The sequence below is a fragment of the Malurus melanocephalus genome, unplaced genomic scaffold, assembly GCF_030028575.1.
Source record: "Malurus melanocephalus ecotype Western Australia unplaced genomic scaffold, MMel_1.1 scaffold_459, whole genome shotgun sequence".
Taxonomy (NCBI): domain Eukaryota; kingdom Metazoa; phylum Chordata; class Aves; order Passeriformes; family Maluridae; genus Malurus; species Malurus melanocephalus.
The window spans coordinates 185,043-205,653 of NW_026623691.1; the positions used below are offsets into that span (position 1 = coordinate 185,043).

General features: G+C 44.0%; 1 protein-coding gene across 1 annotated transcript in view; it reads right to left on the bottom strand.

Moving 5' to 3' along the window:
• Positions 1–20,611, bottom strand: part of HMCN1 (hemicentin 1) — a 170,970-nt gene that overhangs the window by 109,143 nt on the left and 41,216 nt on the right. The window contains exons 5-11 of the mRNA XM_057380547.1: positions 19,039–19,210; positions 17,788–17,894; positions 15,239–15,359; positions 14,488–14,751; positions 14,092–14,236; positions 10,403–10,524; positions 5,715–5,990 (exon numbers count right to left, since the gene is read on the bottom strand). Coding sequence (XP_057236530.1) covers positions 5,715–5,990; positions 10,403–10,524; positions 14,092–14,236; positions 14,488–14,751; positions 15,239–15,359; positions 17,788–17,894; positions 19,039–19,210 — 1,207 coding nt within the window. The remainder of the gene's footprint in view (positions 1–5,714; positions 5,991–10,402; positions 10,525–14,091; positions 14,237–14,487; positions 14,752–15,238; positions 15,360–17,787; positions 17,895–19,038; positions 19,211–20,611) is intronic.

A 20,611-nucleotide genomic window follows, 5' to 3' on the forward strand; every position in this document is an offset into this window, starting at 1 on the left:
GAGTCCAAGAGGCTGAGCACCCAGAGGTACCTCACGTGCAGTGCTGCTCTGGGAATTCCACCATCCCAGSTGGTGTCTGACACGTTTCTGGGGCTGCTAAGGAGCAGTGTGTGTCAGAGCCAGCACACAGCACCCATTTATGTGTGGTGTAACCCACCCAGGAAAAGGTGGGGGTGATGCCATGCAGCATCAGCCTTTCCAGTTCACTGTGTCACATACAGAAACACATCCCTTCCTGTAAGATTTAATACCATGTTCTTTTCCTTACTATGGCTGGGAGGAAGATTACTGTCCAAGTCCTGTGTTGTGACACCATTTGCTTAAAAAGCTGCTCAATAACAACCACAGTTATTCTTCTTCTGGAAGGAGAATCTCCCTGCAGAAGACTGCTCTTTTAGGACAGACTCAAGGGAAGTTCTGCCTCCTTGCAGGGCAGAGACAGCCTGGGGTTCAGGTAGCATGTTTCAGAGCAAAAGRCATTAAAACACAAATCTTAGAAAACAATCTTCCTCCCCATGATCTCAGAGGTGAAGATTTGGAAATTAAAGGCGAAGCACAATCTCCTTACAGCACCCATCTCATTCAAGACTGAAGAATGAAACGTTTTAAACGGCACAGATTGTGCGTAAACCTTCTCAAGAGACCCCACCTGCAGAACCACCTCCAGTTCCGGGCCGCCAAGGAGGGCAGGAGGACATGGAGCTGGTGGAGAGAGTCCAGAGGTGGCCACAGAGATGCTCCAAGGGCTGGAGCTCCTCTCTGGAGACAGGCTGGGAGAGCTGGGAGTGCTCACCTGGAGAGGAGAGGGCTCCAAGGAGAGCTCAGAGCCCCTGCCAGAGCCTAAAGAGGCTCCAGGAGAACTGGAGAGGGATTGGGACAAGGGATGGAGGGACAGGACACAGGGAATGCCAGAGAGCAGGGATGAACGGGATATTGGGAAGGAATTGTTCCCTGGGAGGGTGGGGAGGCCCTGGCACAGGGTGCCCAGAGAAGCTGTGGCTGCCCCTGGATCCCTGGCAGTGTCCAAGGCCAGGCTGGACACTGGGGCTTGGAGCACCCTGGGACAGTGGGAGGTGTCCCTGCCCAGGAAATGAGATGGGCTTTATGCTCCATTCTAGGATTATACGAATTAATAGTCAATTCCATGTTACACTTTATTCACAAGCCAAATGAAAGAAGCACAGAAGAAAAATTGCACATAAACAGAAAAGCGGTGACAAAGGCTCCTGTTTGGACAGCAAGCTGAGAACAGAGCTTTGCAGCATAAAGRCAGATCAAAACATTCAAGAGGGATAAACAAAAAGAAGCCTTCAGCATCAATCAGCCAGTCAGGTTCATCTGGTTTTTYGGCATCAACCAAGTGAACCTAATTAAAAAGGAATATCATCTTCAGACATGACATTGCCTCCTTCATTTGCCAGTTAACTTACTTAGCTACCAAATTCCCAGGGATCCCCTTCCCAATCCCCTCTCAGCCCCAGCAAGGCTCGGGCTGTGCTGTCCTGCAGCATCCCTTGTCCTGCCACTCTGCAGAGGGGCACTGACATGCTGCAGGTACAGAAACAGAACCACAGAGTCCCAGAATGGGTTGGACTGGAAGGGACCTTAAAGACCATGTACTCCATGTCTGCCATGGGCAGAGACATCTTCCACTATCCGAGGTTGCTCCAAGCAAGAACAGCCTAGAGAGAAGCACAGAAGGCTCTAAACTGCTTTCCACTCTTTAACACAGAATTTAATTAACTTTAAATTTGAAATAGCAACTGAAGCAATAACACTTCAGTTTGATTCCCTTCCCTATTTTTTCACTGCAGTATAACCAGCATCTCTCTGCTCATTATCACACTGTGTATCCACAGATCTAAGTGAAYCATATTCACACCATCAGTTAGGGAGAGATCTGAAAGACCAGGGTATTTATTTCTGTATTGTATCTTTCAAGAGTAAAKTGCAGAGAAAATTCAGAGTTTTGCCAAGAAAGTAATTGTCCTTTCATCCACCTGGGCAGCCTCTTCCCTGGAATTCCTCCAGATATAGCACATTCAGCTGAAAGCCCTACTCTGGTCATCCAGACCTGGTTTCTGCTCCTGCCTGGAATGTACCTGAATATCAGCATTGCTTTGTTGAGCWAAGTCATCCACACTGTGTCCTAGGCTACTTTTTATTTTCATYTGGATTTCAAGTTCTGGGCACTGGGAAGCGCCCCCAGCATTCCAGCAGTGGGGAGTGGTTGCAAATGTTCCACCAGGCACCACTTTCCCCCAAGGCACATCTAAGGCAGCTATCCAGAGGGTAGGACAGCACTGGGCATGGCCAACCAGCACTGACACAACTCTCATTGCAGCAGGGACACCTCTTCARTGCCCAAAGGCATGCAGACATTTGGTTTGTCCTGTGGGCAGGTGGAACACAGAACAGATCAGCCAATTTCCTGCAGGTGGGGCTGGTCACTGCATTGTTTAGCAGGTGCTGAAAATGCCTTTCAGCTGGGATGGTGATACCAGACAGGCACTGGAGCACTTTTTAACAACAAGAAGAAAACCCAGCCTGGTGTGGACAGAACAGTAACTACAGCAGGTGTGATTTCATTCCACCTATGCATTCAGATAAAGAGACACTCCTGAGCAGGATGCTGATTTCACTGCTGTTAACCCAGCGCTGGAATTCATCACATGCCCAGATTATTAACTCAAAAYATCTCTAATGATCCCAAAAACAAGCCAAAGCTGGCAACATCTCCCCATGCTACACAGCTGTGTTGTACAGGGAAAAGAAAGTTGCAAAGATCAAGATAATCCCTTCCTTGTCTGTTCCCACTTACAACAGAACACATGAAAAAGCAAGTTTACCACAAAATCACACATCACCCAGATTTCTGGGGTCTAAAGGTGTAGTTAAAATTTTTGGAGAGGAAGGAAACCAAAAAAACACCACAAATTGATCTCTTCAGCATGCACACTTTCATTYTTTTTAAAAAGGCCTAAATTCCTACATTTCCCCACCAAATCAATATTACTTATATATATGAAAACATCACAAACAAAACATCAAGCTACCACAATATGCCATATTAATTGAACCTGACAAATATGCAAGCAGTAAACTCTTAGTTCACCTACAAAGCTCTAACAAAACCAGAAAGRAAAGGTTTGAATGTTCATGGAATTTCAGTCATCAGTGAGATACATAATGAAAAATACATAGGATCACCAATGTTTCACACTCCTGGCCAATCTCCAGCCTCCCACAGCCGCAATATACTCCTCTAGGCACCTGGAAAAGTAAGGAATCTCCTCTGAAATTCATTTATGCTTCCATACAAGACCAATGTGAGGTCTTAATGCGAGGACTCGAGCAACTCACACTGCATAGCCACTATTTCACAACTCCGAATCTGAACACGTACTTCTATTTATCAGTGACAAATATATCACTATATACATATCTATATAAGATACGTTATATAGTGATATTGCTATCACTCCTAGCACTCAGTATGCATCAGTACTCCTCGGGATTTACCAAGCTGCATTCCAGGACCTTCCAGAGGGCTCTGGGCAGCAGCCCCAGCCCCAGAGAGGCCCAGGTTTCACACAGGGCTGGCCCTACCTGTGTCGCTGCTGTGGGGCAGTGAGGGGCTGGGCACAGGGTGTTCTCCTGAGCACAGAGCTGGAGCACAGAGGCAGCCCCGGGAAGATTCCAGCTCTGTTTGCACAGCTGCTGGCACAGGAGTCTCGTGAACGTTCCCTTGCACAAACAGCAGCATCAAACCCAACACTTTCAAAACAAGGGCTTGCTACAACCCTCTGCAGCAGGGAAAGCAGATGCTGGGTTATTTTTAGAGCCACCAGCATTTGTTCTCTGCCTTAACTCCCTCCCCCAGAGAGAAAAGGGGGATGAAAGCAGTGTTTATTCTCTTATGATCTAAAATTCAGAGATCTACATGGAGCTGGTCCAACAATAATAAAGGGCTTCAGGACGAATTTAATTTGACATTCTGAATTACTTACAACCACACAAAGCATGGACCCATCTCCATCATTTAACAAGACTTCAAGTTTCCCTCTTTGGCATGTTAATAATGACARGCCCATAAAGCTTTAGCTCTTACRTCTGGCCACTCTTTCCTCTCTGCCRCCAAACAAAAATTGCTTTTTGAGAACTGCTCCAGGTTCAAATAAGCACTGCAAGTTGTACATGGCAATCATACACTGAGCACCCCCAGAAATCTGACAGAAATCACTTTGTCCAGGCAAATTTAAATGATCACAAGTAACAGTGCATGCAAACCATGCAGGTTCCCAATTCAGCTCCTGCATACAGCCACTGGGAAGGCTGGCAGTAGATTTACTTGTTCCAAACAAAAAGGGGCAGGCACCACTGCAGAAAGCTGCATTCAGCTGCAGCTCAGTGCTTCCTACATATTTATTCTGTTCTAAGCATCCCTCATCAGAAATCAAGAAAACACAACTCAGACTCTCCRCTGAGGCTGTCTGAGCAGCCCAAGAGGGTTCTCTCAGACATGTTTGAAAGCTGTTAGCCCTACCAGTACCAGCCAAAATGTAATYCCAACCTATTTCATATAATCATGCTACATATATGTGATTTGAGAGTCAATATTCTGCTGTGGCAGCAGTAAAACTTCTTTAGCTTTACTAGAAAAAACTGCCAGAAGCAATTTGATTATTGTGTTGAAGTTCCCAGTGGAGCTACAGACATTAGGKAGGAAAACCAAAATCCCAGGAAGAGAGGCACTTCTCTTGATCCCTTTGATGAGTGTCTTGATGGAAAAATTCTGTACAGTTTAAAACTAGGTTTTCCAAATGCAGGGGCATTGAGTTTTTTCCATTACTTTTTTCCTTTCAGCTTTGTTAAAAATTTAAGTTAGAGCAATGTAAGTTAGAAATTAAGTTATAACTCTGCTGTGGCAACCTAAGAGTAATTCAAACAGATAATTAAAAAAACACTTAATTCTGCTGTATTTTATACTAGGTCCTACACAACTGATTGCACACCTACTTGATAACCAATATAGGAAATACTACATCCAATTAGTAAGTGTTACAACTCCACTCTCGACCTTTGTTTTGGAGCACCTTAGGTCAAGCCATTCCATTCAATATTTCCTTTTTCCATAATTCTAAGTTTTCCATCAGCTAGCAAAGTACTAGAATARCAGCAACAAAGTTAATTAATGAAGGTACCCCCACTGCACAGAAYATAACCCAGCAGCATCCACAAGCAGAAATCCTGGCAGAATCACCTACAAGAGACAGAATTGTTTCCTTTCTACAAGATTATGAGTTCTGTCTGTCCTCACCCATAGACAGGCAGCAGAGAACCAAATTTCAAACCTCCACACAATCAAGATAAATAGACAAAGAAATCCTGCAATATTACAAATTTTTTCAAGTATTTGCTCCAATAGCAGTAATTGCGTTTATACATACATTTTTTACTAAATTTGTTCCTGGTATGCAGCAAAAGCCCAAACATAGACTTCTTTGGTCTCGCTCATGCTGCCATTTGGAGTTCTGACTGATTTTTCATGGAACCACWGAAAGGTTTGGGTTKRAGGAGACATTAAAGGCCCTYTCATCCCACCTCTGCCATGGGCAAGGACAYCTTTCMCTACCCCAGGCTGCTCCAAGCCCTGTCCAGCCTCGGATGCTGCAGGTGCATGGGCACCCTGTTCCGCGGGTCGCTGAGGTTACCTTGCACGGTGAGGAAGACAGCAGCAGTGGCGGTGCCGCCCTCGTTGGCAGCAATGCAGCTGTAGCTGCCCGTGTCCGAGGGCAGGGCTGGCCTCAGCTCCAGGGACAGGTTGGCCAGGAGCCGCAGGCGCGGCGGGTCCAGCAGGCGCGCGTCGCGCCCGTGCCGCTGCCACGTCAGGTTGTAGTGCCCCGCGCTCCGCACCAGGCAGCTCAGCACCGCCACAGCGCCGGGTGCCACTGTCACGTTGGAGGGCACCTGCAGCACGGGTGGTGGCTCTGCGGGGACAGACAGCAAAGGCATGACAGACACAGTGTGGCAACATTGCAGTGTCCTGCATCTTGATATACAGCTTCAAGTACACTACAGTATTAAAAAATTGTAATATCTTAAATATTTAATTCTTTAATGCTTTCCGTTTTAAATATTAAATTGAATGAATTATTTAATAATTCAGGTTAATATTTGGGTWCATTCCCCCTTCTGAAGCCACAAACAGAACCCAGGGCAGCGGCCTCATTACCCTGACACTAAGCTGCCTGGCAGGAGCTCTCATTACACAGACACACCTGGTCTAGGTCCAAACTACCACATCCTGTAGAATGAAAAATCACATCCTCCATGAGAAGAAGCAGGTCTGCGTTCTTTGAGCACAGCCAGCCAGGGATCTGTGCCAGCATGGAGGGAGACAGGACCACCACAGCCCTCTGAGTCTGATCTCTGCCCCAGGTGTGACCCCACCTGGTAGAATCTGAGCTGTGGACCAGATTTTTACAGATCGTATATGGAAAGAAACACATTACTGGGAAGTTCTGGCAGCAACAACAGAGCCAAGCTAACACCATTAATGTTGTTTCCATGATGGATTTAATAAGAGAATGTGGAAGGAGAGAGCATCCATGCCCACATTTGATTAACACACTCATCAAATAGGGTATGAAAAGGGGAGGTCATAAACACAGAATGCAGACAGCGCTAACAGACAGACAGACAGACAGAAACACTGCCAACAGCCACTCCTTCACATGCTGACTGAAGGGCACCCAAAGTTACCAGCATTGCTGCCCAGAGGGTCCAGCCTGGGCTATGCAGCTGGTGAGGATACACACCCAGGGTTCCTGCTGTACTGGGGGAAAGGGGCAGCTGGCAAACTCATGAAGGAATGTGCAGGGAAGTGTATCAGAGAGTGGAAAGGGGAGGAACAGGCAGGAAGGGGCAYAGAAGGGGCCTGTCCCCTGTAAAGCAGCACCAGTCAGTGCCCTGTCTGGCCCAGCCCTGATCAGCACAGCTTGTCCTCTCTCATTAGTGAATCCCTCCTTTAACTACCTCTGGGTACCCTCAGTCCCTGTTCCTTCTCTCTAATCTTGCAAGCACTAAATGCCAGCTCCTGCAAGGACGGGGGGGCAGCTGCTGCAGTCAGACCAAGGACCCTGGGCCACTGGCACCAGCTCCTGGGGGACCATGGGCCCCAGCCCCAGCTCCTGGGGGGCCCGGGGTCACAGCCCCAGCTCCTGGAGCCCACAGTGACCTCACACTGCCCCACAACAGGTGTCCCTGGGTACATGGGATGAGCTCCAGCAGCCAGGCAGGAGGAATTCCCAGGCTGGAGCTGCTCTAGACAGCGGCTATATACAACATCATTCAATTCTTGCTTTCACTCAAATCTTCAGGAATTTCATTATGTTCTCCTGCACATATTTTATATTGTAACTCCCACTATTCGTTGTTATCTGCTTTTCACCCCACCCATCTGTACACTTCTATGATACTCCCAGACAAAAGCAGATGCAATAATTTTCTACTGAAATTAAACTGCAGATGCTTAGAATAGCAGCAGTTATCCTGTTCCTCCTTGCGATATCACTGATCAAGTAGGCAACATTTCAAAAAAGAAAGTAAATTATGTATGACTTTATGCATTCCCATTAAAARTACTACATATATTCCATTTGGTTTTCCCCAGAACAAAGAAAAATCTGCAATAAATAAAACTTTGAGAGGGATGCTAGTGCAGAAATGAGACACCTGTAAGAGCAAGACCAAATCTTTATCGGCACACACTAAAACACAGCTATCTTAGGAAAAGCAAGGATAACAGGGAATAAAAAAAAAATCAAAACAAAAAAACTGTGTTTCTTCAGGGTTAAGGTTACTCTTAAGCTCAGAGGCAGCCATAAATCCTCCTCCTCAAGGTCTCCTGGGGGGTCTCAGATGAGGTTCACCAGCTCCATGCTGGATCCCAGYGCAGGACTSTGTGCTGGGTGTGCARCTCTGCCTCYCTACAAACACAGTCCTGACACCAAKCACTTCCCCTGCCAAATCCATGAACTTTAACCCATGCAGGGCAGAGCCAGGGAAAGATACACTCAGTTACTGAATGGAGTTTCTCCCATGGACTTTTATGTTTGGGGTGTTTGGGGGGAAACAACAACTTTTCTAACGCTTTCCACAGGCTTTCCTGTGGAAAACCAGAATCTGTTACCAAATCTGTTACCTGAACTCTGGAAAGAGAGCGATGAGGCCAGTACAGGACTGAAATCCCCATCTTTTGGCTGCCAGTTTAAGTGAAACAACCCAAGTTCTGGACTAGTCCAGCCTCTTCCACAGCAGTGCTCACACACAGCCATCCCTCAGCCAAACTGCCAGCCCTTCACTGGCCCTTCAGTTAAGGTGCTGCACAAGCTAATGAGCCATTTGACATGTTAAAGATTTAACAGCAGTGAAGCAAAGTCAGACTCAAGTGTTGGATTTCTGTGAAAGGAGAAAGTGCTGGCACTGCTCCAGTATCTTTCACACAGCAGTTGCCAGAATGGATTATCTGTGATATACTGTCTGTCAGCTGGGTAAACCAAGAACACTTGAAAAGCCTGTTTACTTTGCTTCAAGAAGAAATTTCAAGTAATTTTCCTGCAAATATTTGTACACAAGGGCTTCAAAGCTTCTCCCTCCCATTAATCCTCCACAGGGCTCTGAACAGAACAAATTGCTCATGTTTACACAGTGACTCAGTCCYAGGCCATCTCTCCTGCTCTGTAAATGAGGGGATACAGGATTTTTCCCCTTATTACTCTTGACAAGGAAAGAGGTCAGGATTCTGTTTCAGGTTTCTTTTTGATGAGGAGAATTTTTATGACCGCAATTTCTTGCCCTCCAAGCCACGGTTTGAAACAAGCATCTGGGAATATCCTTTATGCGTGAAGGATTTTTGTGGTCAAAACAGAAACCAGTGCTCTAGAACTAGGACTTGGGTGAGCACAGATGTTACTGTTCCACTCTACTCACTACTTTGTGTGAATGAAACAGATGTTCCTCTCCTCAAATTTATCCCTTGGTCCAACAGGGCTGTTTCTCTACAAACTTTGCCTTGCATAAAACCAATGGAATCACACTTTTTTTAAAAAATTTACTCATAGTGGAACGAAAGAAACATCTTTGCCTGGAAAAGGCAAGGTGAAGGGTCATAGAGCCACTCTCTTCAGCTCCTGAGGGGCTTGTTTTACGGAATACACAATTAGAGTCTTCTCAGGCCACAGGCGAGTTAAAAAAAAAAAGGATGAGAGTCTTTGTTCATAACATGCAGGAGGGGAAATTTTGACCAGATATACAAAATATTTTCCTAGTGGGGGTAGTTAAAYACTAAAGACTGCCCATGAACTTGTGAAATCCTCACCCTTGGGGACATTCAAACACTGATTGGACAAGTTCCTGAAAAACATAATCAAGCATAGAAGTTAATTCTCTTTGAGCTGTGAGCTGAACTAGGTGACTTCCAAAGGTCCCTCCAGCCTGAATTGCTTTGTGATTCTGTGACTGTTAATCCAGGTTAATTTACCTGCAGTAGCTATTGCAGAAGGTAAGAGCCAAGAAAACATCAATTTCAAGCCATTAAATTAAACTCTTGAGTTGAAAACATTGTTCTGAGCTCTCCCATCCTCCCTGTCACAGAAAATTAACTGCTCCAGTGTTTTTCCAGCTCTCCAGTAATAGCTTTCACTGCTGCAAGACACTGATCCACATCAACACAAGACTGCATAGGATGGATTTTTGTTACAAACCAGAAATTACCTTTCCCTTTCACTCTGGCTGCATTGCATATGTGAAATATTAAGCGACAAAATCAGATATAGTATGGGCAGGGGTTTCATCCATCCACCCACAGACAGAAATAAGCCTACTGTTTATTCAAAATGATCTTTGTGATTAGCCCTATTTTTACCTCATTCATTTTACTTCCTCCTCKTTGTTACCACTTTTAAGAAATTCAAGGTAATAGATGACATTTCCAATGATTCACTGCATTTTGTTTTTTAAAAAAGCAGAAATTTGAGCACAACTTTTGTACTTCCTTGTATATCAGATAACACATACATACAATCAAGCAAACATATAATTGCTACAACACAAAATAAAACTGAGAACAATTGAAATCTGAGATTCGATTTTCTGGGTTTAKAGGTCATATCTATTCTGCAAGTTCAACTGATAGTGGGAACTAAAACCAAACCAACTTTGATGTTTAAAACAWGTTTGCTGAATAAACATCAACTCAGTTGTGGACATGGGTGARGAAAAAACACAGTAATTAAAAGTAAAAATAAACCTAAAACTGGGAATGTATTTTAGCGGTCCCAAGTGCTATGTTAAGTGTTCAAGCCCGAGTTGTTCACCCAGAAGGRTGGCTGGGACCCACCTGACACATCCAAGAAGGTCTGTGCACGTCCTGTCCCCGCAGTGCTGGTGGCCATGCACTCGTAAAAGCCCTCGTCAGACACCGACACCTGGGCAATGTCCCAGCTCATGCTGGATGATTCTCTGCAAGAGAAAAGGGCACTCACTGAATCCCTCAAGRACCCAAGAGCTTCACCAGCTCTGTTTCCTGACTGCAGACACAGGAGAGTTTTACAGTCATTAAGAGGAAAGACAGATCCTCTGATGAATCAAACTGGATGTAACTTTATGGATGTTATTTTCTCCCAAGATGCTGCAGAATGTCCCACTTGCACATCAAAAAAAAAAAAACCTTTAACAAGTCAACATTGTCACACAACACCCAAAGACATTTGCTGGCATTCCCTCAGCTGCTCGGGCTCTGCTGTGTTCACCCCCTGAGAAGACGCCTTCCTTGATGCCAACAAGTCCCAGTGCAGAGCCAGTACGTGGTACCATACCCATGGCTCTTACTGGTAAAGGTTACAAGGGCTCACCTCCCACCTGAGCTTCCCAAACAGGTACAGGAATACAGAACAGCAGTGCAGGTCTGCCCCAGACCCCAGCAAAGCCAGGGCTGCTGGGCAGTTACACCATGCTGGTATCACATGCAGTGAGAAAGAAAGAGGGGAATAAAAGTGTAGTTACATAGGCTGATTACATGTGCTTCAAAACAGTCTCAGTTTCTCATGATTCAAAACCACATTTCAGAACTCTTGGTGTTGCAGACACACAGAGGAYAACACAAATGAGCAAACCAGCAATTCTGCAGTGTCCCAGTGGCCTGTTGCTATGGCACATAAACAAAACTGATAAGCACCAAAATATCTGTGAGAGCTTTGGCAAGTYATTGCCCCATTACAGGAAAACACTACATTAATGACCCCTTTGTTTGTCTGAAYAGATTGATTTATCAGCCCTTAAAGGATCCAGAAGGAACTAGAGGCTTGGAATATGCATGGAAGTTCAATGCTGGAGCACCATGAGACAGACAATCCAACTACCCCACAAAGGAAAATAATGGATGGTGACCTCAAATGGCTCCCTACTTGTTCCCTCTTACTTCATACTTACTCTAGATAACCTCATATATCATACACCAAATCTATGACATTTCCCAGCGCAGCGCTGGCACATGGACATGGCAGCAGCTGCCAGGACTRAAGAACAAGGTGGTGTTCTTTCCAAATAATGAGTGAGAAACTCCTCCATTTCATGGAAAGTATGTTAAAGGTGACGTTAGGCAATCATATTCTGCTTCCTTCCTGACTCGTGCTATACACCAGATGTCAAACATGGAAGCCTTGAGAACAGAAGCACAACGGGAAATGTCCAGGGTGGAACAGCTTGGCAAAACAAAGACCTGTGGTGGGCTATTAAAAAGAAATTTAAAAATCCAACCAGCACTGGCAGCAGTAACACACAGCTCAGGGCATCTGCTCCCCTGTGGGGACGAGCTGCAACTGCACACAGGTCACAGCCTGCACCATGTGATAACCGAGCACCCTCCAGCACCACTATTCCTTAACTCATTCATTTTACTGTACGTGCATCTGCTGACTGGGCTGCTTGTCTGGGCAGCTGGGGAACTGCAAACATTCCAACTCCAAGGCCCAAGCGACCCCCGGTTCTGGGTCACTGCAGAGAGCACCGTGGTGCTCAGGTGTGTCTGAGCTCACCTCCTGGACATTCCAACCACYCTGCTCCAGACCCTGCTCCCAGATGGGAACTCAGCAGCAGCAGCATGCTGTGGCTCACAGGGAGAAAYTAAACCTGTAATTTCACTTTCTAGCACATGGTTTGGAGTGATATATTAGTAGACTTGAACAGCAACCACAAGTAACAGCTGATTATGAGTGATTTTTCAAATTATTATATTTTTAYTAAATATATGAATTGCCTTTCTTGTCAGAATTTCATGCCTTATTTTTGCTGATTCTGATCTCTGCAGGATTGGTGGGATCTGTTATTTATAATACATAATGGATTGTAAAGGTATTCTAGTGCTCAGTTCCCAGTGAGTCCCCACTGGAATGAGGTGCTCAGCTATTGCTCTTGACCTCTTATATYAGACTGTCACAAATGCACTGGGATTTTAAGCAAAATCCAAATTTTCTTAGTACGCTACCACAGGATGCAGAAATGTATAAAAACAAAGCTGTTAAAATTTTACAGAAATGTCTTTTTCCTAACATACTTTACTCATTTAAAATTAGGAATTATTATTGCAATTGACAGTACCGCTGGAAACAAAGTAAAAAAAATTGGCATTTTAAAGCCTGTTCTCCTCATGAACTCCTAACCTGTAGTCATTCCAAGGGCATTTTCACATAGACAACTGTCACAACAAAAATACARTATTTCACTTGTAAACCATTTAGGTTTTGAAATAAATATTACAACAATTGAGTAAAGATGTCTGGACACCAAAACAAAACTCCATCAATACAGAGGAATAACAGAGCATAGATCTGTACTGAACTATTAAAGCTGAACAAGCCCTGCCTGAAATTTCACTACCAGCAAGAGGCAAACAAGCCAAGCTGAATTAGATCCCATTTAACTGTGACCAACAATATTTGGCTCGAGAAATGTTTTGTTAAATTAACTTGGACGATGTGYTCATTCATGTACTCTGTAACAGGAAAATGAAAAGTGCAGCAGATTCAGTGGTGTTGGACTTGTGAAGAACAAAAAGAGAGGGTTTGATAAGCAAGGAATGGAAAACGCTACCCAGCAGCCCAACTGTGCCAGGGTTGGCTACGTGTCAATGGCACCTCGWTAAAAGCCCAGCACACCAAAGCTGCAGCATTTCCCACTGCCACAGGGCACCAGGGAGCTGCGGGATGGGCTCATTTGGCTACTCTGATCCTGCTGGGGAACGAATGCAGAATTCAGTCTGTGCTCCTGAGGTGCTTTGGGCTGCAYAGGAGGCTGCTGACACTGTTTGCTAGTGCACACTTACCTTTTGCTTTTAACAAACAGATTTACAAGGGGTACTTCAGGAATATTTTAACTAATTTCAGATTTTTTATTATTCTCTCACTCTACAGAGAAAAAGCACACAACCCTTTTTCTATACAGAAATCTGAAGAGCCTTCTGGTATATCGTAGATAAATTTCCCTATTTTGAGAGATTTTCTGAAGATGAACATTTCTAGGTTGGGCCATAGGACATACATTGAGGGCATCCATGAAAGGTATTTAAAAATCAAACAAACTAAAGCATGCACAGTCACCTGTGTGTCACTGGGGCCAGAGTGAGGAGCGTGTTTCAGAGCAAAAAACAAAGCTGGTTACATCAATTTTGTATAACTTAAAAATATATAAATAAAAACCTTCTAGACTTTCAGACACAATTTACCACAATTTCAGAGCACACACCTGAGTGGAATTTTGGCCAGAACCCTACAGATCCTGTCACATGTACAAAGTGTACACCCACCCTATATATATATATATATATATATATATATATATATATATAACCATGTCTCTATATAAATATTATCAACAGCTCCATAAAATACAGACTCCCTGATGAATAGCACCAAAAAAACCAGACTGGAAGTAGCAGGATGTAAGCAGCACATAGCATAAATARCAACAGATAATAATCATAAGCTATAAACAGGATACAAAGCAGCACTGTGAAGAAAGGCTCCTACTTACTTGAAGAACTGATCCACTCCCAGTTTGACTCCATTTTTAGTAAAATGCTGAGTAAAAGGTATCAGGCTTTCAACATGGCAGGGGACAGAGCCTGGCTGAAGATAATATCCTGGAGTCTTCATGGGCATTGTAACTTTGGGGGCATCTGAAGAAAGAAAACATTCCCCAGAAAATATATTAAGAACTACTAACACACATCCTATCCTTTTTCTTTTACTAAAAGGAAGCTCAATTTCTGACAAAGCTCCACTTAGTAGGYATTTACTATCRTGAACTGCAGACAGAACTTYGAAGGGAAACAGCACAGAAMGTAYTTGYTATAAAAACATACAAGAYSTCAATTTTAACTGATTCAGAKGAGACAAATGCACAGTCAATTCAAGTAAGGTCTCTTACCAGGAGTAATACTAGAAAATGAAACACTTGAAACTCTCTGAAAAAGATAATCATCCTTGTCATAGCCTGTTATTTTAACAAAAAAAGCTTCATCTGGTGGGATGAAGTCAGAAATATTCCATAGTCCATAGGGCTTTCTGTCAGGATAGTATTTCACAGGCAAGGTTTTAAGGAGTTCCCCCGTAATACTCAGAAGTTCCAGTCGGTCTACTCTGGCTGGAAGCAGGATCCCTGTGGTATTCAGCAGCACGAAGGTAGGAATCCCTAGAAAAACAGAAACATGCTATTTTAAGTGCTAAAGAAAACAGATAATTAAAACATGAAAGGTTAAATTCCATCTGTATGGCTCAGTACCCCATGAAAGCAGCATTCAGCTCCAGCCCTCACCTAGTGAGTAGGGAAAGGCTCAATTGTGCTGAGCTGTGCTCTGCTTATTAGCTGTGAGGAGAGCCAGCTGCAGGAGAGTTTAAATTACTGATTCCCAACAGGTGTTTCTGGAATAGCAGCTTCTTTATTAACTCCTCACYGTGCCCCAGAGCTAAGGGCTTTTTCTGAAGCTCCAAAAATAACAGAAACAGAGCTGCAATTTTGAGGGATAGTTAAAAATATCTGGGTTAATATCACACAGATACAAAGCCCCCCCCAAGAACTGACCCACAGCATCACCAGAGTTATCACAAAGCTCATCACAGAGCTCTACTTGATTTTGGGGGCCAGAAGCCATTGAAAGCAGACTAAAGAGGGAACAAACCTTGCACTGGCCTGCTGGATGTTGTTTTGAAGTCTAAGGTTGGCCTCCTGGAGAAGCCAGCGCGGAAGTCAATGGTGCTGAGCCCTGTGATGCGCACCGAGTGCCTCCCACTGCTCGAGGTCTGCAAAACAGCCAGCACACRGAATGAGTGCTGCAGGGACTGCCTGAGGCACCTCTGGGTGCAGGGACAGACTGCAGCAGCCTTCCCAGCAGCACACAGGAGCCTAGTGGTTGAAGCTGTAAGGAAAAGCACCATGAATACYGCTCTGCTTTCACATGCTGGGCCCTGCAGCTTGTGTCAGCAAAGAACCAGTGTGGCTGCAGGTAAACCACAGCACCACAAATCAACAACTCCTTGCCACATACCAGGGCTGCAATGAGGACAGTCTGAGAGCCAGGACCTGACCACAACAAACGCTATTGGGAAACGGTGAGTGAGTCAGAACTCCACAGAGAAGTCTGTGCATTAAAGGTGCTTCTCTTCCTCAGCCAAGGGCTCGGCTGGAAAGCAGAGGGTGCACAGACATCTCTCCCCTCTGGTCTGTCCCCTTGTCATTCTGTACAACTCGCCATTCTGCTTCAGTCAGCAAAAACCTAATCAGAACCACCCCCCACCCATCCATCACCCTTGAACAGCCTGAGCCTGAGGTTTTGGGCGGTACAGCTGCTTTGATGCAAGTCTTTCATCTCAAAGAAGATAAACCAAAGTAATAACAAGTTACTTCCTATGATTCTGTGCAAAGAAAGAAAGGTCAACTGCTACTTGCCAAAGGTGCACAGGAACCCCAGCTTTTCCTCCTCACCTATTTCYACACCCTTCAGGTGTAGGGAAGCTTCCACTGAGCTCTCCCTGCAGTTTTACCTGATCCATTCTCAAGTCCCTGTGGCTCAGTAATCCCCTCTGCCACTGCTGCATGTGAGCATCAAACTAAACACTTCTTTCTTATAGCTAACAACCTTGGGACAGACATTAGACACCATGACAAATCAATGTCTATCTGATTAAAACAATACTTTTCCTTCTGCTTGGGTAGCCTTTCACCTCAGAAATGGCACCACGAAAGCCTTTTTTATATAAGCCAGCTGTCAACAAAACAAAGAAATATTTAATTGTGCCAAACAACTCAAGGTATCTTAAGTTAATTGCCAGTTAAAATTTCATTAGACAAACTCGGTGATAAAGTTTTCTTTTTATAGCTTTGATGCATCTGTGTAAGGAATTTATGGCGTGAATAAATTTTCACAAAGCTTAAGTCTTCAGTCTTAAAATCTTTGTGTAAATAAACCAAGCCAGTGACTAAAGTCAAGTAAACAATCCATAGAAAAATATACTGGRAATTATTTCTCTTTATGAATTGCTCAGACCTTTGGATATTTGTGAGTTTAAAGGCCAGAATAATCTTATAAAATTTTACCATTTACTAATAACAATAAACACACCTCTCACTGTCATGTCTAGGAGCTAGGGGTCTTAGGCAAACACCAGTGAATAATTTCCTCATAAAAATTGTTTTCCARTTATTATCTTCAAATGTCTTCTCACTATCTGTAGTTGAACATGGATCACAGAGACTGCACATCAGTGTTTCCCCTCAGACTGGGTGAGGATAATCAAAAGAGCACACACGTATTTGTCACAGATGCTTTGCTCTCTTGCATACAGCACTGTATGAAACCTGTACAAAACAATGTGGCTCATGTTACCATGTCCAACAGAACACAAAACTTTCATTTTCAACAGCTCATCTGTGTATTGAGGTTTTCAGCACTTTTAGTCATAAAATCATGGAATTGGAARGGACCTCACAGCCCATTCAGTGCCACCTCCTGCCATGTGCAGGGACACCTCCCACTATCTCAGCTGCTCCAAGCCCCAACCTGGCCTTGGACACTGCCAGATATCCAAGGGCAGCCACAGCTTCTCTGGGCACAGGGAAGAATTCCTTCCTAATATCCTATCTGACCCTGCCCTCGGGCAGCTCAAAACCTTCCCCTCTTGTCCCATCACTATCTGCTCATATAAAAAGTCCCTGTCACTGTGTTTGATAAGCCCCTATCCTAGACAGACTTTCAAACAATTCTCCCCAGAGCTGCTGAGTTCAACATGCTTTTGTAGCTGCACTTGTGCAGYGGGATCAGCAGCTTTCCCCCCGGGCTGTGTGTCATTTAATGATCCTTTTCAAAGCACCTCAGTGCATAGGGCAGAGACAATGCACAGCAGGATCCATTCAGMGCTGCCTATAAAGTGCCTCAGCTGGGTGCCTTCCCCTCCAGAAATGACTACAGAGTATTTACACTGCTACAATAGAAYAGTTCAGTCAGAAGGGACCTACACCAGGAGGATTGTTCCCACATCCATGTAGGAAAGCTGGGATCATGCAGCTTTACCTACATAAAGAGCTATACAACAATATTAAATACAAGCTCACAGGACATTAATGTAACACAGACTCAGCTGTGAGTATCTACCACAAAGAACATAGTGAATGATTATACAACCCCCTTACATGCCAGGGGGCAATCATACATGAGTTCTGTAGTGACTTTACCTTAATTGTCCATGTTCCAGGCTCTGGATCTTTGACATTTACTACCTTAGCAGAGTTGTGGATATTGAGCAATTCATTCAGCCCTGATCCCTTACTGAGCTGCTTGCCTGAAAAAACAGAAACAGGAAGTAAATACAGGATGGAGTAACCACAGTACTGCTTAAAAAAAAGAAAGTAAATACAATATTGCTGTTTTGTACCAATGTATTTCTCATACTTGATGTACTCATTATTTAGCAGTCAATGACATTTACAACACTCAGAATTCCCTGTAATTCTTTGACAGAATACTGAAAATGTTTATTTATATATGAGTGGTTGTATGCAGGAATTAGCTCTCTAGAGAGGGATTTTGCTCCCTCAAGGCTGACCCTGAAGAGCCATAAGCCCTAAAACCCCTCAGGCCCTTTCACAGCACTAAAGAGAAAGAAATGGAGACTGGGATGTCCCAATCCCCATTTTCAAAACTCTATTAAACTGCCTTGAGTAATTTCAGTGAAACTCTAAGGGTTTAGATGCACAGATCTGATATACAAGAAAGGAAAACAGAGGTGAGGTCACAGCTTGAGCTAAGCCTGACACTTGCACCCAGGACTGGCATGAACACAGACACGAGCAAATCTTTGTCCTGTCAACAAAGAGTGTCTCAGTGCAGGATAAACCAGACCACAACACAGGGAACCCATCCTGGCCATAAAGTATTTCCAAGATACTAAAACTTAAGCTATATCCTTAGGCAAAAGTMATTCACAGAATACAAAGTATGATCTGAATTGATTTCTGGAGTGCTATTGCAAGTTCCTAAGGCATCAACAAAACAATAAATAACAGATTTGTTCAAAACAGCTTCAATTACAAATTAGCTCAAGTTTGTCACTGCATTCCCCATCAGATACTGCTCAGCTGGAGATGGGTGGGGGAGACAGGTTTGGTTCTGAAAGTTCTCACAGTTCAAAAAGCCCAGACCATGGCTGAACTTCSTATATAAAACCAAACCATCATCTACAACCCCTAAACGATGGTTCAGAGAATACATAAATAGATGAAAGGCAGAAGTATCAGCAACTCAGAATGCAAAGACAAAGAGTAACGAAGAAGGTGGAGGGAAGATGAAGTGGACAGAATTAGAAAACTTTCCAGTTTCCTCCAAGTGAAAAAAAAAACCATGGAATATTGGGAAAATAAATACATCACAAGRGAATTTTCCTTCTCTTTTCTCACTGTCACRAAAGAAAGTATGAAGTRCTTCACCTAAAGGATTATGAATCTCAATTGCTGGTGAAGGACCACTTAAGGACACTGTAACTTCCTTCAGACTGGGATCAAACGGGATCTGCCAAGCATTTACAGCCATGGACAGATGGTCAGTAGACAACAGATGCACTTTGGAGGCTTGAACTGCTTCTTCAACCCATTTYAACACCTAGAAGAGAAAAGAACAGTTGTTACTATACTAACAGCAGTACTGGTTGTTGAAATATTTTCTGCTGAAATGTTTGCAGAGATTCTCTATTCTGTTGCAGAGATTTCATATTCATTTATTTTTTTWAAATGTGAATACCTTAAGGAAATGCAACTTTAATAGAAGACACTGCCAAAGCCAYRGTCAGCATGGTGTTTAAAGGAGTAYACMAACACACCTGGATATACCTCTACACAACACCCACACATACCTTTAAAAAGGAATTAGGGCTACAGACCTGTGGGCATTTCTAGTCATCAACTACTACTTGCATGCAGCAACAAGGGAAATTTCCTCATCTGGATGTACTGAATAATTGTTACCTACGGACTATTCCACGGTTTTCTTCCCCTAAAACACCTAATACAAAAAACACCTAATACAAAAAAAGTCAGGCACAGCACAGAGATGAGACTAGAGGGGAACACAGCTTTGGAAGGGATGTCTCTGCAGGACATGAAGGCTGCCACACCAGGGACAGGACAGGAGCCCATGGCAAAAACCCCGTGAAGGAGAAGAAGGATGTGAAAAGAAAGAGCAGCCAAGAGAAACCCTTGTGTACTGACCACAAACCAACTCCCGGTGGCACTGGGGAAGGGAGGAGAGGAGTTGGGCAATGGGAGGCAAAGGTGTTTGTACCTSTATTTGTTTCCCCCTGCCTGAAGGAATAATTAAATACCTATTTTAATTGGCAACATAAGTCAAGCCTGTATTGCTCTCAACAGCAGCTGTTGATTTCCCAGGCTTTATCTCAACCCAGAAGCTTCCTCGCCCCATTCCTCCTTTGCAAGGAGTGAGTGAGTGGCTGAGAGGGAGCTCAACCATCAGCCAAAGGAAACCCACCACAACCAACCCAGCCTCCCCAGAAACACACCTGGCTTGGCAAACTGTAGTRTTTTACACCACCTCTGTATGTCACAGAGCTGCAGAGTATTTTTTAAATCYCACTGAAGCAATATTGGGTTTGTGCAACATTGTGAACATGACTCACAYTAATACTGAACCATGATTTTAAGCTGCAGTTAACCACAGCTGCAGTGAGAAACATCTTGTAAAGGAGAACCATTTTTGATTATGTCAGTTCAAGGCTTGGAATCCAACAATAAATGAACCTGGATGTGTTACCCATCAGTACTGGGAGGACCCAGAGCAAGTCCTTCAATCTAGGACCCAATTCAACACACTGCCCAAAAGAACCTCCTTCCCCTGCTTTATTTGGCATAAGTTGCCTATCTTTTCCACTAAAAAAGTGTTATGCCATAGGTTTGTGTGTGAGATGACTTTGTGATAGAAACTGGATTCCAGCCTCCTATAAATTAATTTGTATTTGTTTCTGTATGTATTCTCAGTCTGTTAGAGTCT